Below are 22,876 nucleotides of genomic sequence, written 5' to 3' on the forward strand. Positions count from 1 at the left end.
TTGACGCTTTAGCAAATATTAAGCCGGAGCCGTGGATCCAGCTGGAATGTACCAGCGTTATGAGCGTAACCTCACTGCGTTATGTGGGGAAGTGAAGATCAATGGATTCATATCATTAGTCACAAACGCAGGCGATGCTTGGTGCTAAAGTCAGACCTCAGGAGGAAAAATTATTTTTTGGTCACTTTTGTTCCATCAAACAAAATGGCGCCTCTGTTTGCCAAAGAGGCAGCGTTTTTTTTACTTGTTTCTCTCTGTTTGATGCACAGAAAGTCCAAAAATCCTATTCCCCTTTCAAATGAAAACAAATCTCTTGTTCTTGATGGATCTATTAGATTTGACCTTCTGCAGTCATTGTGCACTCCCTCTGTGCTCCGGGACTGGCCTAATACATTGGTTTCTCCTGCTCCAATAACTTATTAAGGAGACAGAAGAATCGAGGGAGGAGGGGAGGGGAGGGAGGGGGGTCTGGGGCAATGAAAACAAATCCTTGCTGCTTCCTCAGACTCGGGTCAGTCCTGCTTTGCCGCTAGCGGGCCACACTAATAGCATCATATGTAGTGTTTTGTTTGACATAAACAGCCCCATAACAACCAGACATTATGTTGAAACACCATGCATTAAGTCTACTATCACTCTCACTTCTATTATCTGCTTTAAGAAGGCTATACCATCACCATTATCATCTAACACACTACATATCCAGCACCAATACCACCACACCTCATTCCCCAAAAACTTTCACCCTGTCTAAACGACATCACATACCCTCCTAGTGTAATCTCTGTATGGAGGAGCCAGCTCAAAATCATCCTGCAAAACAAAAAATCAACATACACATTCAGTGAGACAGAGTCATCATCAGGGTCCCTCTGGTAATGCAGCATATATCACAGGATGAGGCCGTTCCTCAGCTGTGATCATACATTCAACTCTCACTCTGCAAGCTTAGCACCCAGCGCGATGCGATCATCAGTGTGTTAGCAACCCAGCTCACGCTGTGCATCAAAGCCCACTTCGTCCCAGCCCCCGCCAGCGAGGAGGAGGAGGAGGGGGCGCTGATGTGGAGCTACAGGGAGCCACCCCCGCACAGCACAGCATCCCATGTCTACAAACAGACCCACAACATCGGCACAAGTTACACCTAACAGAGGAGAGCTGGAGGTGAGGGAGGAGAGAGTGAGCCAGATATCCCTCTGACAGATGCACCATGTGGATGGAGGACAGGAGAGTGAAGGATGGATGAGGAAGGAGAAAAATATGCGAGAACAATTACTTACCAGTTTTGGGCTCTTCTTTGCGGGTGCCACCCCTGTGAAACCAGACAGAAATGGGAAAAAGAAAAAAGGAGAAGGTTACCAGTGTACTTTTAGTATATCGTCCATGTTCAAGCAAAAAAAGAAGATTAAAAAAACAGATAACGCAGACTCCAAAACAATGTGCTCATCTATCCCTCGTCTCCTTCTCCCTTCTCTCCTCTCTCTCCCTGCTTGGTTCTTTGCTCGCCCATCCGCGGCTGGCGTTTGAGGAGGGAGGAAGGGGAGGGGGGGGTGCAGGCAGCGCGATCTATCTGCATCACTGCCGCGGCCAGCGCTTTGGCTTGACTGGTGCAGCGGAAGAGTGGGGCCAGCCCCGAGGGCTAACCCGGCGCTCACTAGACCCTGGCTACCCCGACGGCAGCGCGAGCGTGCCAATGAGCGGGCGTGTGTTTGAGGGAGTAAAGTGAGAGTTAAGAGGAGAGGACAGAATCCTGGAGAGCAACTAAGCCTGAGAATAAAGAGAGAGGAGCAGAGAGGAGAAAAGCGAGCTGTGCTCTGGAGTTCCTGGCCGTAGCATTACCCATGGAGAAGGAGTCCAAGATACTGAACATTAAATTATAGGCAACCGTCAGTTCCCCTCTTACTGAGACCATCTTCCTGTGTCCGCTGAGTGCGGCGCTCCGCTGTCGAAGGCTCCAGCATCTATAGGCAGTTGCCGTGTCCTCCCCGTCTCTCCCTTCCCTGCTGCCTTTTCCTTTTTTTCCCTTTCTCTTGCTCTCTCTCTCTCTCTCTCTCACCTCAGTGCACACTGTCCTCCCTCCCTTTCTTCCCTCAGCATCATCACCCTCCTCTCCCTCCTTCCTCTCCCTCCCTCTTCCTCTTTCTCTCTCCTTTCCATCTCAGTCTCCCTCCCACCCCCACATGCTGGTAAACATCCATGCAGCTGCACGCACATACACACACACACACACACACACACACACACACACACACAAAACAACACAAAACACGGGCGTCAGGCGGCTTTGCGCTCCTGACACAAATGGAAGTGCGCTTAAGGTATGACAGACGGGTTTCTGCGTGAGTGAACAGTGACCAGGAATATCATCGCGGAAAAATCATTATCGCGGACGAGCACACAAAGAAAAGACTGACAGATGACTAAAACGCTCACACAGCCGGAATCTAGCCGGAGAAATTTGCTCCTTAAGCACATCCCTGCCCCTCTACCCCCCCCACCCCCCATCCCTCGACTCTGCATGAAATAAACAGTTGTATGAAGTTATGGAAATGAGAGTGGGAGAAGGAATGTGTGAAACAAAGAGAGAACGCAGCGGCTCGTGGTGTGTATTTACCTCTGTAATATTCAAGATTCAACAATGAGCGGAGGAGCAACCACACACACCTCTAGCATGCGTTTTGGGTGTGTAACACATGTAAAGCGTGAGTGAGACTAGGCAGTGTCTGATCTAAGAAAATGGGCCACTATTGTGTGTCAATCCTATGGGGAAAATGAGGGGATAAGATCTTACTCTCTAATACACACACACACACACACACACACACACACACACACACACACACACACACACACACACACAGGCTCATCTTCTTTATCTCTCCGACATCTGGGTTCATTCACAGCTGACAGCTCCAACTGTGTTGCGTCTGCAGCCTTTTTCCTCCTCTCCTCCCCCCTCTCCTCTCTCCCCTTTTCACCCCCTGTTTTTTTCAATCAATGGGAATCATTCATTCAGGAGCGCATAACAACCCGCTAAATCGGACGCAGATGCACGCTGTCAATCCTGAGGTACTCTCTCTGGGCTGAGCATGCTGTCAGTCAGCGTCAGGCTGATGTTTGATTATCGCTCATCTATCCTCTGCAACTGATTTGCTGCTGCTGTCTGTCAATGTCTCTCAGCTCGCTCTCTCTCCCTCTCTCCTAGATCACATATCACACACAAAACAGACACGCCCATTCAAGCAATAACTCGACTCAGGCATAGGCTGATTCAGGTCTTTGTAATGCACTGTACTTCTGAAATCGATACTAAAAATACAGAACCATGACTACGTTAAAACCAAAATCAACAAGGAAGACATAGCTGTGGACGGGTCAACACTGCATTGGTAGGCAGGAGCAGTTCTGTGGGATTGTGTGTGTTTGAAGCTGCTAGATCAAAAGCTATTGTGGCTGTTTGGGCCAACCTCCAGTCCTAATTACATACAAGAGGGAGGAAAGAGCGCTTTTGGACAGGTGGGCGATCTCGGCTGGCCTGAGCGCTGACAGCCTGAGTGAGAGGGCGGCCCGCTACAGCCTCGACAACTCCAGCTCTCAAATAATTGAGCCGGACCGCTGTGGGGCCCTCCAGTTTTTATTTATATTTTATTCAGCTTACTAAATCCTAAAATATGTGGCAGGAAATGCATTCATAACAGTGAATAATGAAGGACCCACGAGGCTCTAAATATGTGCTTTTTATGATTAATGATACATCAGCTGATTATTATGAATCCCAATGAAGTCAAAACAATAGTAATAGCATCCAGTTTATTTAAGGATTTGCAGTGAATTTTTTTTTATTGGACAGAAAACCAGTCATCTTGTTTCACTGCCTCAGGCAAAATGCCATGAATTTCAGCAGACTTTGTTTTGCTGTGTGTGACAGCCCCACAGCTGGTTAAATTCCAACAGTTTGGGTGCATCAAGATGATGGAAACACTGGAAATAAGGTGTGGTGGAATAAATGAAAGCACTGACACACAGCGAGCGCAGAATTCAGCAACAATTCCTCCCAAAGGAGCTGCGCTTTGGATTAAGACATAGTGTATCCCCCTCAACAGATAGGAACTGTTGTAACAACCTGGCAAGCGTAGCAGTCACTAAACGGAGGCCATTACTAAGCAGATTATGTTGTCTGTCCACAGTGCACGGCGCGTGTGCATAAGCGTCGGTGGAATCTCGGCTCCGAGTGATGGCTTCCAACAGGCAGGTCCATCTGTCACCGTGGCGACAGCGCCTGGTGACTGTGGGGATCTGACAGACGGTCTCCAAGGAGTGAGAGGCTCACATCAGCTGCGTACATCGGCAGCGGGCAGGATGTGACAGCCCTGCAGAGTACAGCTTTATTTAGCTTCATCTGTTTGTAAACAGTGGAATTAAATGTGACAGAGCGGTCATACCAGCGTGGCTAACTAGGTAATAAAGATGACCAGGGACAGCGTGGATGCAGAAAAGCAGTTTTCTCTTTCGAGGAAGGTGCCTTATGATAAGAAATAGAACCAAGGAGTGAATTTTTCCCTGGAAGGGGTGAAATCCCCTCCTCCACCAAATGCACACATCCACCCAGAGGAGACCCCCAGCGCAGATTATCTGCAGAGCATTGTCATAGAAACAAAGGATGGTGCAGCGGTGGAGATTTACAATTCGCCCAATAGCTATGGAGGTGTGCAGGCATGGGAGATGGGTGGGGGGTGGGAGGCTCACCTTGTCTCTTGAGCAACAAGCGGGTGATTCACCGGCTCAAGCCTCCAGCGAGCGGAGGTGAATCTCCGGCACCTGGCGGACAGGGCGCTCACATCCCTACATCATTGCTTTCCAGGACTGCACTGCTGTTCGTTATGGTGCCACTGGAACGTTCAGTCAGCAGAATTTTTAATGCGAAGTGGGCAAAAATACGGTGCTTCCTGCCCATACAGTGAATTGATTTCCTGCTTTGGTCTGTGCAGGGACCCATCATCAACGTTTATCTCCTTCTAATGGCTGTGTACAAGACTGTCCACATTATACCGGGCCTTATGAATGTGCATGCCGGTAACTGCCAGTTTGTTTATGTGGGTTATGCGAGTTCACGTAATTGTGTTTGGGCCTATCAGTGTGTGTCCTCAAAGAACACTGATCCGTGGAGTGCTTTTTGACAGCAGGCATTTACAAGCTGTCGGTTCACTTGCCCAGCATTATGCCAATAAGAGCTATCTAGTGTGGCAACGATCCACTCGGTGTTTTTACCCTCTTTAAGCCACACATCCATGAAAAGACAAAGGAAAACAAACATTTCAACTGTCTGTCTTCAAGGGTACAATAAATCTCTTTCAAGCTGCACTTAAAGGCAATGAGGGGAAACGAGCAAAGGTAAACAAGAGGAAACACACCCATTTGTGCTTTAACACTATGGATTCTTTGTAGACGACTGCTCTTAAGAGTTCTCCAAGTAGCTACGCGGATAATATGACGTCTCGGACATGTCTTTGGGTGTTTAGCTTCCCATTTAATTAAACAGGAAATAAGGAAAGTGACTATCAAATACATCGATATTTGCAAAATAGTCATCACCTCTTGTCCGTGTTAGTCCCTCAACCTGCCATTAGTCCATCCGCTGGCTACGTGGGAGGAGAGCGAAGGTCCATCTCTCACACCAAGAGGAGAGGAGTGTGAGGCCTGATTGCCCAGCAGCAACTAATGTGTCACCGTTGATTGATGAGTCATGAAGTGGGGGGAGGGAGTGGAAAAGAGAGAGCGCTCGAGAAAGAGGGAGAGCAGAGCATCATGGGGGTTTCTGCACCGCTCTTTTATCATCTCTCTGATCCTCTGACATCCTTCCATCCACAGCTCTCCTCCTCTCCCTCCGCCCACTGCAGCTATCTTTCCTTCCATTTCCTGCACATGGCTACGAGCTGTTACTGCAGCCAAACACAAATTACTTTGTGTTCATTGCAGCACCTGCCAGGCCTTACAAACAGGTAAAAAAAAAAAAAAGGAGAAGAAGAAAAATAGAGTAGAACACGACTCTACATCCGCGCTGAGACAAATGGGCTTCATTTTTCTATAGCTGACTAATGACACGAGCTGCTGGGCTGCTGAGATGCTGTGTTTCACAAATTCTACACCCAAACAAGTTTTCGCTGACAAAAGGCTGTGGAGCAGGTGTATGTGTCCCTGTGGACTCGGTAACGTTTACACCTTTTTAAAGGGGACAGGGGAGAGGAAATTAAAGTCTGCACTACGGCAAGACATCGGGGGCTAAAATGAGTTATGCCAGAGCATCAGTGGGGGCAGGAGAAGACAGGCAGGGGGAAAATGAGCACATTAGAGCAGTGTAATTAGACAAATGAAAGAACGATGTATCACGAAACACAGGCCTGATTGAAGCAATAAATCATGCCTGTGTGCTTACAGGCAGTCCAAAATGACTGCAGAACCTTTGTGTTCTGTGAGCTTAACCTATAAAGCACTCATAACCTGACATCTGACCTTTCTCTGTATGAGATTATTCAAAGCTAATGTAGCTTTCTCAGATAAAGTTAATCAAATGAGCTTCACAGGTGCCCTCCACAACATCCAGCACACTAGCTCATGTGTGGCGCTTCACATTTTCACACAATCTGACTTGTGCACATGTGTTACTGCTAACGAGTGTGTGCCTGGTCCTCAGGGATTGGCTCCCATCTTCATGTGGTGAGAGGGTGAGAATCTACATTCTGGCAGTGTGGGAATAGAAACAGAAAAGGGGGAATGGAGGGTTGGAGGAAGGGATCTCCACCAATTAAGACCGTGCACGGGTCTTTCTGCTGCAGATCTATAATTGGATGCAAGGCTCTTCATGTGTGAGACCGACACTGATGCTTGTGTGTGTTTGTGTGTGTGCGCACGCACGAGCGGTGTTTGCTCAGGGAAGAAGAGATCCTTGATGGATGGAAGGAGAGTGAGAGTAAAAGAGAGCACAAGAGAGAAAAAGATGTATGTGTATGATAAGCAAAGCTGACATCAGGACCCCAATTAGAGGCCAGCGTGCCTCGCCGCTACTGGTGGAGTGAGCCGGAGTGAGAAAGCAGTGAAGAGAGTCAGAGTCGGAGAGTAATTAAGGCACCGTGTCTAGAACCTTGGTTTATGTTCTCATGAGTGCAACAGTGTGTGTGGGCATGTGTGTCAGGCAACACCTAAGACTAGTGAATGTCGCTGTGATGAGGGGGCGTTGACACATAAGATGTAAACAGATCCATTATTCGACATGACACTGTTAGATAAAACATTTAAAGGGGGCATGAAAGGATTAAGGGGCAGATGTTAGGACTCGACAGCTTTCGGTTCTCTTCTACAGACACATTTCGATTGGAACCAACAAAATAAAATAAAATAGTTGGAGGTTTGATACTCGGTGCAGGAGAAACAAAAATGAGTCGACACTGTGCTGGTCCAATTTGTATTTTGGCTCACTAATTGCTGACTGTGTTTTGATGTTGGAGCCATTAGGCTCTTCATCAGAAAAGTTCTTTGTAAAACACACAGTAGGCAGCACTTGGTGCTTAATTGTGCAAATGGCTGAAGTGCAGTGATCAGACTCTTGTTCTATCAATTATTTTTATGAACCTGCATGAAGCATCAGAACAGCGGGTCCTGCTTTAATATGCTTAACTGTGTCACAATTTCAATTCTGAATCAAAAGTCGATGGAGCACACTATATATGAAAATTAATGGTATAATGATCCATCAATCTGGATCGATATATTTCGATTTAATGATCAACGATCCACTGTGATCCATGCAAAGTAAAAACACTGATCTATATCATCATTTTTAAGATGCGCCTTTACTTTGTAATTCCCTTTGGCACCATCCAGGTGCACCTCCTTTCTAAACATTCAAATACTGCTAGTGCCAGGTAGATAATGGCAAGCAGCCAAGAACAAGACAATGAGGATATTTACACCCCTCTCAGGAATAAATCAACTGTGTGGAAATACTTTGGGCTTGCTAACTTGTTGCTCTCCTTATGGCAATATGAGCGGCTCTGTTTCAACAATGTTAGACGGAAAAAACGTGCATGCAGGCTGAAATTCAACCGTCATGTTCTGTCAGGAGATGCAGTGAGTAAGAAAAAGGTTAAGTAATACTGCTATGAGTAGAGGGAAAGTCCGCTAGCTGCTTGGCTAATTTATGTAATGTAAAATGCCATAGGCTTAAGCTAATAAAGGTGACTACCAGTAAAACAATTGTTCTGTCTCTCTGGCATTCGATATTGAGCCACGTTTTACACTCTTATTAACTGTTGTTGTGTTGACGTGTTTTATGTGAGTTAGCGTTTAAAGTCAGTTTAAAGTAAATTATACTGCGCTTAATTGCTTACAATTATTTATGTGTTGTTTTTCTATGTCCAAAAGCATAAAAGAAAGCAGCGACAGCTTCTTCTGTAACTGTGTTTAATGGGCATATAATATTGTCTCTATCGATCGCAGGCCCCTGAATTGAATCAAATGGGATCATGGCAGACTTCATAATAGTGACAAATATAATAACGTTGTCCAAAGAATGGTTATAATATGGTATCATGATGAAACTGGTGATATATACCTTTAAACATATGCCGGTTATATCACTTTTAATACCATAAAAAAAAGCTTTTAATCAAAAATGGAATCAAATCATGATCTTAAAATCTAAAGTCAATACCAACACAATACCCCTGTAATACATTTAAGATTAAACTGGATTTCATTGGTCCCTGTGTTTGCTTTTCTCTGCCTGCTGGCATCCTTTGTACCAAACCCTAACTAGGATCAATCCATTCAAGGTGTTGAGTGATGTTGGTTCAATTAAAACACTTCAAATGCACGATGACTATCCATGATGATGACGATCCATTTTGTCTTTGAGCTCGGTGCCCTTGGTTCTATCACAGTCATATCTGTCTGTCAGCGGCACTCAAAGCCAGTCGCTGCTTTTACACAATCCCAGCTGCCTTATTGACAGCCCATTATGCCCCTGATGAGGCACCATCACTTTATGAGCTTGTGTACACTCGCACAATGAAGAAATGCAACTCATTAGCAAAAGCCAGTGAGAGCGAGTGGAGCGGTCTGGCCTGTGTAAGTTTGGAGTGTCAAGAAGCGAGGAGAAGAGAGCGAGTGACAACATGGAGAGAGCCGGAGATACAAATTGAGACGGAGTCACACATGTAGATAAAGCGACAGAAAGAAACACGGGCTCAATGTGAGACTACAATGTGACTCGGCCGCCATTCATCTGACCAATTTCCCTTGACAGTTCTGAGCACTTAACCCCACAGAGGAGATAAACTCTGCGTGTGCACACAGACACAAAAACCTTTTAGTTACTTGAATTAATAAGCCCCAAAGCAAGCTATGGACAGTCTGACAGAGAAAATAGTCCAATTACTTGTATCACACAGTGCGTTTAGAGCTCTGGAGGTCTGCGAGTCTGAGGGGGATTGGAGGGGAAAATACTGAAATTCAATCATTTCAGTTTTATTCTCCATTCACAGTTGCTTTGTTTCCATTTAGTGCTTCTGTGCGACAGTGATTTTCAATCAGAAACTGTGACAAAAGTTGGGTTGCACACGTCGAATAGCAGCAGTCACATCATGGTGCACTGTTTTTCGCAGCATTGACATCGCCCCAACTAACGCTGAAAATTTATGTTAACAGTACAAAATGTCACTGACTGATTTAGCTCATATCAAGTAGGACAGTCATGTGGGTGGCTAAAAGGCCCAGGAGAACAATTGGTGGCATCTTTAAAGCGACCAACTTTGACACTAAAAGCCTAAAATAAACCTGACATGTTGTCAGCAAACATAAACAGCAGACAGAAACAGAGAGGAGTGAAAAGGAACCTGGGCAGAGAAGCTGAATGTGAGACAGGCAGAATAAAACGAAGAAGAATATTCAGACCTGAGTCTCTCACTCTTCTTTACATGGCCCTCCCATCTTTCACTTTTCCTCCTCTCTCCTCCTTGTTCCATTTCAAGGCAGCTGTAATGTTCTGACAGTCGATGCTTTTCAGTATAAAAACCTCGCTCTCTCTTCTCTTCTTTACTTTCAGCGTTCCTCTGCGGCTCCTTCTCTCCTTCCATACCATAATTATCCCTCTACCTCGTCTTTCTTTGCGATCTCCTTTTTGCTTCCAACCTCTATTTACATGAATAAATAAATATGTGTGTCAATAAAAGAGCCTGAACAGCCTGTAAGGCAGAAGCCCATTAGTTTTTGTCAACAGCACCGAGCAGCTTCATGGGAAAGGTTTGTTTTGTTTTGTAATACTTCAACATATGGGCACATAAATCAGTAACCGCCACATAACTCCACACCTGTTCTGCATCTTCCTCCACTCCATCTGCACTCATCAGTCACAATATGAAAGACACATTCACCAAGACGACAGACGAGCCCCCACTCACCTCTCTGCACCAGCATGGTGACCTCGCTGCCTTTGGGACACTTGCTGAGCAGGTCGACCACCTGGTTGTGCGACATGCTCTGCACGTTTCTCTTGTTCACCTCCACGATGATGTCGCCCTCCTTGAGGCCGCGGCAGCGCGGGTAGTCCACGATCTGTTTCACCCTCTGCCCTCCACCTCCGGGACTGTCGGCGATGGTGAAGCCGAAGCCCTTGTCTCCTTTCTCCATGTGTACAGTGATGAGCTCTGGTTGTGTTGCGATGGATGAGGCCAGGGTGACCACATCGCTGGGGTAGCCGTGCTGGGAGGAGGTGTCGGAGGCCACCTCTGCTGAGGGGCTGTGGGGTCGGGGGAGGCCGTTGAGGGGTGCCCCGCCGTTGGTCGAGCCGTTGTTGTTCTGACTGCCGTGGCTGGATGGCGAGTCGTAGCTGTTGGTGGCCTCCTGGCCGTTCACAATGATGGGCTCTTTGTTGTCTAGAATGGCCACTGAGGTAACCAGGCTGGTGTTGGGGTCATCGGGGTCAAAGGGCAGTGGGTAGCCACGGCACAGCTCCAAGTTGACCATGGAGCCAATTGGGATGGACTGGAAGATCTTCACAACTTGGGCATGGGTGTAGCCTAGCACACATGTGTCGTTGACGCTCACGATGACGTCACCTTAGGGTGGAGAAGAGGGAGGAGTTAAGTTTGTTTTGTAAGTCATCTGTCAGCTACGTTTTAGCTTCCACAATTAAAGGAGACATTTTATGCTTTTTCATTTTTCTCCTGTCCTTCCATGTTTTAAATACTCCCGCCTTTACATGACTTCTTGACATTACACTATGTCATCATGTCACACATTTGCATAATTTATGCTTCGTGGCTAGTTTGGCACTTAAAAAATTAGCACAGCTGCTCTGCTGTTGGTCAAGCAAGTGAGAGCTGACCAATCAGAGGATACTGGATATTCGGGAGGGGCGGCCCTAAAACTGATGTAAACAGTGGTGTTTTTTGAGCACTAAAGCATGTAAACCTAATCTAGTAGTGACCCAAAATAAAATTATGAACCTGAAAATTAGCACAATATGTCTCCTTTAAGCACAGCATTCAGAAAATCCAACGAAAGCAATATTCAAAAGCAGTATTCCTTCTTTGTTAACTTCAAAGTTATAGTGCACCAACCTGTCTCCATTTTGCCATCAAGGGCAGCAGGTCCATCTAAAACCAGGCTCTTGATCTGCAGGAACTCGTCCGGCTCGTCGCCTCCCACAACAGTGAAACCAAACCCTCGGCGACTCTTTTTCAGCTTGGTATTGATGAAGGTCCCCTTAAGTTCAGATCGGTTCCGAGTAAAGAAAGGCTTCCCTCCTGAACACAAAGACACAGATGATTCGAATTTGTTCATTCTGATACACCAGCGTAGACTGAATTAAGCAGCTTTCAGTTCTGTTTGCATGTCAACAAAAGTGGGAAAACTGCTCTCCGTCTGGTGTTATGCTGAATCTGGGCTTCATTAAAAAGCTTGAACTCACTGGCACAATGACATTAACACTTAATCAATAATCTAAACACACACCTAACCTTAATGAGTGTAATGGCTACAGGCCACGGTTTCTGGTCTGATGACAACATGAATCAAAACAGACTCATTATAATAAACAGACTAATTAGTTTAAAAGAGAATCGGAAGGACAAGTGAGGTAATCCCCAATGATAGCATCATCAATCATACAATCCAAACAAGGGCCTTGATTCTGGGACTGAAGGTGAGTCTGTGGGCAGTATCAGGCAACTACGCTGGTTACAGCTGTATATGATGCTTATAAAGGATCTTCAACTGATCCTGTCTTTGCACTGATTGGCTACAGTGATTACTTTAAAGTGCATGGAGTCAAAGGGACACAAAGCACTAATGACAGTTTATGCATATTTAACCTCATTAAAGGTGCACTGTGTGGTTTTGGGGAATAATTTTTAATCAGAAGAGAAAGATTTTCATTGACTTATTTTTTTCCTGCCTAAACAAACTAAATAAACAAACTGACCTTAAAGGACAACACAATTTATACTGTTTTATTTTGTTTACATCTGCCACCTTTCTAGCTTCAAAAACTGTTCGGGGGACCTTATTATCCTCCGAGAACAGCTTGTTTATTCAGTTATGTAAAAAATACACATTTCTGGGTTAGGGTTATTATCTCATTAATAATGTAAATATTAAAATTGTGAGAATTTCTTCTTCAGAACTACACAGTGCCCCTTTATAATAATCTGGTGCCATTTCGCGAGGCACCAGATTATTTTCTTTTTGAGTAATGAAATCAAATGCCAAGTCACATCCTTAATCCGTGAAGGTCACATGGCAAAAGCATTTTCGTGAGAGAGGGTTCTGCCTCTGTAAACGGCTACCAAAAGTACAACCTCATCTGTTGTCAAGGCATCTCTATCATTCAGCTTGTGAGGGTTTAATTAACACAGAAACCCAATCATGAGAAGTGCTCAAACACTGCCTCATTATCTGGCATAAAATGAGGATAAAATGAAGAAAGATTTTAGATGGATTCAGTGTAAATCAAAAAGTTGTGTGAGGTATACATCTGCTCTCTTCGCTGTCGAGAATGGGAGTGACGGGGAGCAACAGTTGAATACAGGGTGAGATAGAAATGTCTATTAATAGACACAATGTAAGCCAAATGCTACGGAAATTACTTCACACAAATGAATAATGAGATGTTGTCAGAGGTGAAGGGAAAGAACGAAAGCGAACAGGCAGATGGAGATAGAGTAAGTATAAATTAAGGAGAGAGGGCCACACAGAATTGTGTGCTTAGTGACCTGCAGCACAACATTAGCTTGTGCTCGAGCTACAGCTTATGCATTCAATGAAAAATGCATTACCCTTGGAGTCAGTATGTGTCCTTGTGTTTGTGGTGTTTTCTCAGTGTGTGTATGTGTGTGTGTGTTTGTGTGTATGTGCCTTATAATAGTGTTTTTCAGAACAGGAGAGATGTAACAAAACTGTGAACATAGATGGCGGCTTTATCCGCCAGGGATCCATAGATGTAAGAACAGACCAGGAAGCAGGAGGAACATGAAAGTAGGTAGTTAGATAAAGAGATTTCAAGTGATGCCTTTCTCTGGAGGAATGTCAAGGCCTAGGACAGTACAGAATAGCAAAGTCAGAGAGGGAGGGGGGGGAAGATAGAGGTAAACAGACAGACTGATGGACAGAACCAACAATTGAACCAAAGCGGAGAGAGTGGCAGGAGACAAGACAAAAGCCAGCGAGACGGCCAATGTGGGCCATAAAAAAAAGAGATCGATGAGGGGAGAAAGGAAAGAACAGGCCAACAGAGCCGCAAGGGAGAGTAAGAGGAAAAGACGGGGTGAGGCAGTTAATTCTCCGCAATGGCTGTGCTAATTAGACAAGCTGCTAGTGGGAGGCTGGTATAAAAAGAGCTGGCAACCACGAGAAGGAACACACTGTAACGGCTAGACACTGTGTCCGTAGGTGTGTGTGTGGCTAAATGCTGGGTGAAATCAGGACATTATTTGATCCAGTAAATAGAACAACAAAACAGGATCCATGAGAAGCAACATGCGGAGTAAACGCCGTAAACACAGAGAGAGCACATGTATAAAGTAAGTCTGGACTTGGCAGAGCTGTGTGTTTGTCTTTGACGCTGCCTCAAGCTCTCTCTTGGAAAACACTTCAAATTTATTGCACATACCAGATAAGGTTGAATTTTATTTTAATTATTTGATTAAACTTATACAGAGTGTGTCGATTCATAACTGCTCCTCCATCATGAAAACGCAAACACGCCCTGAGGCACCAGCTCAGGGAGACAAACCACATTGTAATTTTGTGTACCTCATAATAAGTTGCTCTGGGTAACAAAGCGAAGAAACAGACAAATAATGAGCAATCCTTTTTTTTTTATGAACATCATTATTCTATATAGGTGGGAACTTACGTTTTTGTCCCATTGCGTTGGGTACTGGAGGTCCTGTCTGAGGGTCCCTGTAGGTCTCCTGGTGGTTGGCAGCATAGCTGGCCAGCGGGGCCCCTGCCAACGCAGAGTCCTCGATCCATTCTGCAACAGCAAGAGGCACATGTTCTCTAGGTGGGGTCGAAACAGGTGCGTGGCTGACCTACTTGTGGGAGGAACCGGGGCTAAGGGCTCTGGGACGACATGGCCTACTGCGCTGTGTGTTTGGGAATGAGCAATTTAGCTTTCTATGAAGTGAGAGGAACTTGTGAAGGAATAGGTCGAAAAAGTACCAAGATACAGTTTTATGTGAAACGAGATCTTGGCGATATAGCCTGAATGTAACAGTTTGATATTTTTTGGCTATATTGTGATACTTGATGTATTGAAATCTCCTCTAAAGTGCTTCAGACATGCTCGGACCGGGCGACGAACCTTGAAAACGATATAGCACTAATATTGTAGGGATGGTACGGTCACAAAATATTTATACAATGAGATTTTTGTGAATAATCATCAGTAATGTGGATATAATGACTAAACAAGTCTTTTAAGTTCAGAAAATAATAGATCCTTACTGTAATGCAGCCTTTAAATCCAGGGCAGACACACTAGTGCAGAACTCATATCATGATGATGTTATAATCGATATATTGTCCAGCCCTGTGTGTAACCTACATTACAGTTTCACATCTCCCCACTGAAGATAACGTGTAAACTCGGGTTAAACAGGTCGCACAAACTTCATAAACACCGTTTCACACCTCCCTATTGAACACAAACGGAGCTATAGGAAACTAGAGCAACCCCTTTCTTCATTATGGCGACCATCTTTGATTAATCACCTTGTTAGGGCATCATGGCGCTGATCAGACTACAACCCTCATTAATATTCTCCACAGTGAAACGGAATCAATGTGGAGGTGAGAAAAAATGGGTAAAAACTCCGCTTGAAGGTATCGAGTTTTTTTGAAAAGAGATTGAGCTTTCAGACGGAGGGAAAAGTCAGCAGGTAATCGAGTGGATACGAATGATTTCTGCTGAATGAGCAGAAGGTGGAGCGCGATAGGAGAGTTCCCATGTGGGCCCGCATGCATTTACAATTAATCTCTCTGCGGGGCGTCCTGTGACTGCATATGGTTTGAGACAAGAAGCAGGAGCAGGCTAAGGTTACCGATTGGTTGAGTTGTGGCAGCTGTGCGAGCTGCATCATCACTGTTATTGCTGGTAGCACTTATTGCTTTATTAAAATGGCACTATGTAGTTTTGGGGAAGACATTCAAACTCAGAATTTTAACATTTACAACATTAATGATACAAACTAATTTTTTCCATAACTGAATAAAAAAGCTGTTCTCAGAGGAAAATAAGATCCCCAGAACACTGTTTGCTTAGAAAGGTGGCAGGGTCCGCCACATATAAACAGTAAAGTAAAACAGTATGAACTGTTAGAGAAAATGAAGCTTTCAAGATATTACACAAACAAGTGTCCAATAGCAACGCAGAAAACAGAAATTAACTTCAAAAAGGCTGCATGGCACAGCCGCAAATAATAGTTATGCCTTTATGGAAGGGCACTTAGCAAATCATAAGGCAGTAGCAGCAACATCGATTACTGTAGCAATCATTGCAATACAGACACAATCTCACACACAGTCTCATACAGAGTCGCACACATGAATAGAAAGAAAGTAAATGACGCCCTTGGTGGGGGCTTGTGAACGAACCTCGGATGTAGCGCTCACCTTCAGGTGGCTGCTGGCTTTGGGGCTGAGGCTGCTGAGGCTGCTGCTGCTCCAGCTGCCTGCGCCTCTTAGCCTCCAACACTGGATTCTCATACTGGGTCTTCCTGTTGATATGACTTTAGGGACGGTGGGAGGAGGGACGAGTGGATGTGAGGTTGAGGAATATGAAATGAGGGACGGGAGGAATGGATGGAAAATAAGAAATAGAAAACAGGATGTAGGACAAGAGGTAAATATCAGCGGGGAAGTAGAGCGCAGCAGGGAGGGAAAACAGACACAGAGGAGAGGATAGGATAACAGAAGAGAGAGAGATAGGGTCCAGAGAGGGAGGGGAGACACGGCGATAAGATTTGATTAATTCACAGTGGCACAATACACATGCATGCATCCGCACATACACAGAAACCTCTCTCTGAGACATGCGTGACACAATCCTGCCCACAAATCACATCATATAAAATCACATGTTGATGATGGCTTAATTCAAGACTCTGGGGGGGTTTGTGCTGACCTACCAGCAGGAGAATAACACCTGAAAGCGCCACATGATATTATACAGCAAACGAAGCAAACAGTGAATAGCATCTGTTAGAGACAAAGAGGGGAAAAATAGAAATGCCACAGCCCTGAGCCCCCAGGTGTTGCTTTGAACAACATCAAAAACGCATGAAACATATTCGTATTAATGTTGACACCGAGGGGCTTCACACGACATGAGATGCACGCGCAAACGCTCGCTGCGCCTTTTCCCAAAAGATAATGACACAAACAAAATGGCCTACATTTTCCAGAAGACAAAAGACCAAAAATAGCTGAAGTGAAATCTTGCTGTGACGTCTTATCAACGGCAGAACTGTACGTACATCGGAGCTGCTCCTATTTACAGTAAGGTCAAGAGTTCCATTTTTTCCGAACGAAAAAATGTGTGAGAGCATTTCTATTTATGTGCGGGAAGAAAAATGCAAGGCGGCTGTTTCTTCATCTTCCTGCGTGCGTGTGTGCAGCGTCAGCCTGTCCGGATGCCGTACACGTTCACTTACTCAACATAGTAGACCCCATACACCGGATCGTCTATTTTCTCCCATCCTGGTGGAAGTTCTACAAAGAGAAGCAGAGAAAAAAAGACAGAATGAGACTGCGGGAACGAGGAAAAAAAACTCAAGGCTGTGAGGTTGCTGGGGGCCATGTATTGAGCCATTAGAGGCGAGCCCAGCGGAGACCTTTTGGCTCTCACTGTGTCTGCCTGTCAGTCAGTCTCCGGGGCCACAGTGACTGAACAGCTTCACAGGCTGTCTGGCTGGCCTGTCCCTGTCCCCTCACATTGCTGACATTTCCACAAATCAGATAAGAGCAGAGCAAGACCCCCTTGGGCAGAGATGGGTGGATGAATGGAGGGATGGAGAGATGAAAGGAGGTGTGAGAAAGGAGTGGTGGAAGGGGTCATGGAGAGGGAAGGCATGGAAGTGGGAGGCAAAAAAAAGCAAGGAGGGAACGACAGATAAAGGTGAGAAGGAGGGGAGACTGGGGGAGGGAGGAATAATCCGGGCTTTGAAACCATTGTAGAAAAAACACAAAAAGCTGTCTGACAATGTGCAGGGAAAATGAGTGGATTTGTTTGTTTTTTTAGCATTATGAAATATTCCCTTTCCGACAACAAAGAAGCTCATTTCTAATCAGTTTCTTGGCTGTATCAGTGAAAAGATGCCTGTCCTTGCTACTGTGTCTCTGTGTTATTTTTTTTACGTAACTCACCCTGTTCATGTGTAAATTTACTGACCTCACCTGTGCCAGCTCCTGCTTTGTGAACTAAGGCTGCACCCTCGACTTGAGAAGCTACTTCATTCAAGGAGGTGGCATTGAAGGCAGCTCCACACACATGTGCAGACACTTTTGCAGAGAGTAAAAAGTGGAATTCATCGTGATTAACAATGATTAGGGGAAGATATGAATATGACTGGGCCCACTTCAGCGGCATGTAATTGCCCGATGGTGCGATCGTGCTGCATTTCTATGCTGTTTGCCAGAGAGGTGATGTCATTATCTCCGACGGAGCCATCTGAATCAGTTCTGCAGTCTGATTACGGCGGCATCGATTACTGGCTGCCGTCCACATAGATAATGTCAGAGGCTTCTAATTGGCTACAAACACAGATTGTCCAATGGTCCTCTCATGTGATGTATCAGTTTTACATATTATTACCCCCAACCAATTAAGCCTCACCCTGTGTGCAAGTAGATGGTAATTACAATCATCCTACTTGGAGAGCCTCCCTCTGCTTTCTAATGAGGAAGGCCCTCAGTTGGAGTGGAGTCAGCAGCAGATGGGAATGTTTAAATTGTCTGTACATAACACACACACACACACACACACACACACACACACACACACACACACACACACACACACACACACACACACACACACACACACACACACACACACACACACACACACACACACACACACACACACACACACACACACAGATTACAGTTTGTCAGACCAGGTAGACTTATAAGTGGTTTTAGAGCGACCACGGACTAACCTGCAATCAGAGTTGTCAATTCGATGCTTGCAAGTTAGTATTACTCCATATTTTCTACAGCTGCTAAATTCAGCTAATGCAAAAATACTGAAACAGAATGCAAGGTTACAGCCTGAGCGTCGTAGTGCAGTGGTGAAGCCACAAAGCAGGCATGGTGAATCATCATTCAGATGTTTTCAACTGGAACGTTAAATGGAATGCGGTCCCGCCTCGCCTCGCGCAAAATTTTAATCACCCACTTGATTTCACACCGCGCTAGTTCTGCTCCTGGAGGAGCACCTGTGTGTGTGTGTGTTTGTGTGTGTGTGTGTGTGTCTGTGTGTGAGTGAGTTAGAGAGGAAAGAGAGGACATTTGCTGTTGCAGTCGTCTTAACAACGTGGTATACATTTCAGTGAGTGGAAACACAAATGAGGAAGACAAAGAGAGAAAAATCTGTCACTCGTTCAGCAGCGTTTTCTTCTCACCTCGTGTCCCTCTTCCCACATCCCACCCTCCACAACATATTGTGAATTCGAGGGAGAGTCAGGTGTGATGAATTGCACGTTTAACTGTTTGCATCTCATTCTCTTGATATAGCACTGGGGTTGATTTCTCTTGAGTAAGCATGTAGCACAGAGAGGCTCTTTGTGTGTGTTAGGATTGTGTGAGAACTTGTGCATGTGTGTGCCTGCGCTCATACTACTTCTCCTCCGAGGACACGAGTTAATTACTTGTTCTTTGCCCACCTGTATTGGATTGTGCTGATCGATAACTATCGAACATGTTCATCCAGTCGAGGGCTGTCTCACGGACATGATGGGGCTCGCCTGATCTGATCATTATAACACGGCCACTCTTTCAGATGCTTAAACATGGGAGCTGCCGACTAGATCAAAGCCCTGCACACCGTCGGTTTCGCCTTCGCAGTGCGTCATCAACCTTTTTTGCATGTGATGCTCAGTTTTTATTGCTGAAAACAGCTGCCTGCTGCTGGAAAATAAGAGCTAGAGAGAAGCTTAAAATAGATATTTCTCTTCGGGTGACCTCTTTGACATAACATTAAGTCATCTGATTCGATGTTAATATAAAAAATATTGATTAATGCAGCTTTAGCACATGATGAAAAAACAGACTCCATGCTGGTACTTAAATATGGTGCCTGAATAAGCCCCTGTCCCTGGGGCAAATGGAAACCTTTCAAATCCCATTTTACAAAAGTGGAACTGATTACAAATGAAGCCAAAAGAAGCTCTTTTTCTGCGAGGTTTCATTCTTTCGCTTGACAAAAGTAATATGCATTGAGTGTTATTCCAAATTCTATAAAAAGACATGCTAATCATAAAGGGCTAAGACAGACATTAATCACATATCTCCCCTGATGGAATGACACCATTCATTACTCGTTCATACCGGTAGCACGGCACCGTCTCCAGACACCATTTATCCTGCACAAGTGGCCGCGCTGCTGTGTCTGAAAGGCTAGTTAGTGTGTTGATGGGTCTCGGGGAAAAAAAAAGGCCTGTTGCCGTCTGCCTCAGACAGACACCCATTAGGAAATCATCATTATAACAATCTTCCTCGGATCAGCCCTCGTCTCTTATGTATGAAAAGACAATCTGCTGGTGTGTGAGTGTTTTGTCTCGGTTTGTGTGTGTGTGTGTGTGTGTGTGTGTGTGTCTGGTTGGCTGGTGGTATGTGGGGAAGTAGACAGCTGTGTTCAAAGCAGTCTTTTCTGATAGAAAATGGTGTGTGTTTGCTTAAAATCAAAGCTGCATACAGAGGGGAGGCTGGGTGAAGGTCAGATCTGTCAGAGAGGCATAATGTGTCAGTTCTAGATGATTAGAGTCACTGTCATAGTCATCTACTGTCAAATGTCTGTGTATGAGCCACTGGAGGTGTTTTTACACATTTTCAAATTGAGCTGAAACTTTCTGAACTGCAGCGGTGAGTCAGATGTGTGCAAGACCAATATGACACTGGGTGTATGTCGAAGAGTGAGGATCCTACCGAGGTCATTGTCCAGCTCCTCTGTGTGTACCCCTTCTACACAGTGGGACGGACCACACAGCAGCACAGGATCGTTGTTAGAGGGAAAGAGAGAGAAAAAAAGGTGCACATCTGTGAGTCAGTCAACTGTATCTGGCCACTGGGTGGCAGGAGTAAATCAAAGTCAGAGCCTCAGCCTCATGTGTCAAACAATGTAGACAAAAATAACAAAGCATGTTTCCCCAAATGACTGAAGTCTGGAGTTGAGGCAGACTTTTATCCAACCCGAAGTTGTCATGTCAGCTCCTAATGACATGACAGCTGTTATCACATTTCACTTTCTGAACAGGGAAATAAATGATCGCAAGACGCCCCCATGAGAAAACTGTTATGTACCAGTACTCCTCTGTGTGTCTGTATGAACCTATCCTTGTTTGTGATGCGACTGATGCGGTGAAGCTGTGGGGTATCTTGCTCTTACAAACAGCTAAAAGCTTGGCAGAGCAGTGCCACCTAATGACTGCTCCCCATTTTCTGTGACTCAACACTGACACCTATGGGCTTCTGGGAGAACCGCTACTCCTGCATAAACAGCTCAATGTTGTGAAAAAAGAAGTAAAAAAGGTATTTCGTGATTTCTAAGCAATGTTTTTGGTCAAACCTAGTAAAACTCTGCAGGGAAAAAGCTCTACTTCTAAATAAATATAGGGTGAGTTGACTGGACACATAAGTGAAGAGGTCCAACACTAGTCATCTTTAATCTACTCATTAAGAGGTTTTTGTTTCTAAAAGTCTTTTAATAATTAAGAAACAGCCTGTGGGTTTTTACACTTGGCATAACAAAAGGCCAAAGAATGACTGACAGAAACACCAAATCAAATGCTCCAATTTGGAGCCTCCAGTGTAAAAAAAGATACAAGTACAAGCTAAATTCAATATTCTGTGTCAATCAACTGTGTTTGAAAGGAGAGGATTTCATCTCATAACATTGACGTACCGTCATCTTCACATTCTTCCAGGGGTTTCTGGGGCTTGTCCAGGCACCGAGGGTCTATCCAGGAGGTGGTCTTCGTGTTGTGGCTGAACATAAAATAAACACAAAAACAATTACCCTGATGTGATAGAAATAATCCTTATAACCTCACATCTGATTTGGAGCAAGAAGGTTTTCAAAGATGTTGACAGAATGTATGATTATAGTGCGCAATTCTAGATGAAGATTTGCTGGTTTGTCACTAAATCAGCGGCATGACTGTTCAGTCAACACTTGATTATGTTGGACTCAAGAGGTTATTCTCATCTGTTTTATTACATTCACAGAAGTCAAGAGGACTGACAAAGCAGCGCCTTCATAATAAAAGAACTCTCAACGGTTTATTAGAGGAAAAGCTCTTCTACAATTGACCTTAATTGCTTTAAGCACTGAACCTGGACTGAGTTCATAAACAAACAACAGCATCTCACAGAGACACGATACTCATTACCACTTCAACTCAGCATTTTGAATTTATTAGAATCTGAGGTCTGAAAAGTTAAAACAACAGAGTAAATTGCTATGAAATGTGTCCAGGTTACCTTTGATCAATTTCTCCACAACTTTCTATGTTTTTCGCTTTGCATATATGCCTTGAAGTAAAGTAGCTGCAGAAATTAATTGTGATTTTGGTTCATGTTCTATTCTACTGTTATATATCACATTAAGTAGAAACATGGACATATGCAGCTATAAACTGAATCGATAATACTATGAAAGCCTGAGAAATGTTTCTTTGTTTCTATACTTGATGTCTGAATACAAACTCGAATGTTGGTCAGTCAAACATTAAACCATGTACAGTATATGTACAGACGCATGCAAAAGAGTGTGTAAAATATCTCATCTTTGGAACATCTAAGTGAAGTTGACACAATGTCTTAGTCCAGCTCAAGCAGCACACACCAAAAACAGGGCTCCCACACTGTATTAAACCTTGAATTTAAGACATTTTCAACAACCCAACATAGCATAGTTAGACATAGACACTGATCAAGGTTCATCACTGTTACAGACAACAATTAAAAATAGAGAGGCTTGAGTGTGTGAACACATCTTAACTGTGCTGCTGTGTTACAGCCAAACATGCAAAACAGCAGAATGTAGCCTATTTCTATTCAAGGCCTCACGTTTATTTAGGTCTATTTTCAAAAACATTCA

General features: G+C 44.6%; 1 protein-coding gene across 2 annotated transcripts in view; it reads right to left on the minus strand.

The window, feature by feature from the left end:
* Positions 1-22,876, minus strand: part of magi1b (membrane associated guanylate kinase, WW and PDZ domain containing 1b) — a 140,416-nt gene that overhangs the window by 18,599 nt on the left and 98,941 nt on the right. Inside the window, exons 6-14 of one of the 2 annotated variants that reach the window (XM_084348393.1) lie at positions 21,680-21,762; positions 20,704-20,739; positions 17,211-17,268; positions 16,171-16,286; positions 14,411-14,530; positions 11,616-11,801; positions 10,455-11,111; positions 1,281-1,312; positions 769-813 (exon numbers count right to left, since the gene is read on the minus strand). In XM_084348393.1, coding sequence (XP_084204519.1) covers positions 769-813; positions 1,281-1,312; positions 10,455-11,111; positions 11,616-11,801; positions 14,411-14,530; positions 16,171-16,286; positions 17,211-17,268; positions 20,704-20,739; positions 21,680-21,762 — 1,333 coding nt within the window. Of the gene's footprint in view, positions 1-768; positions 814-1,280; positions 1,313-10,454; positions 11,112-11,615; positions 11,802-14,410; positions 14,531-16,152; positions 16,287-17,210; positions 17,269-20,703; positions 20,740-21,679; positions 21,763-22,876 lie in introns of both variants that reach the window. The other variant, XM_084348392.1, reaches the window with a different exon arrangement.

The sequence above is a fragment of the Pagrus pagrus genome (genome assembly GCF_965226575.1).
Source record: "Pagrus pagrus genome assembly, chromosome: 3".
Classification (NCBI taxonomy): domain Eukaryota; kingdom Metazoa; phylum Chordata; class Actinopteri; order Spariformes; family Sparidae; genus Pagrus; species Pagrus pagrus.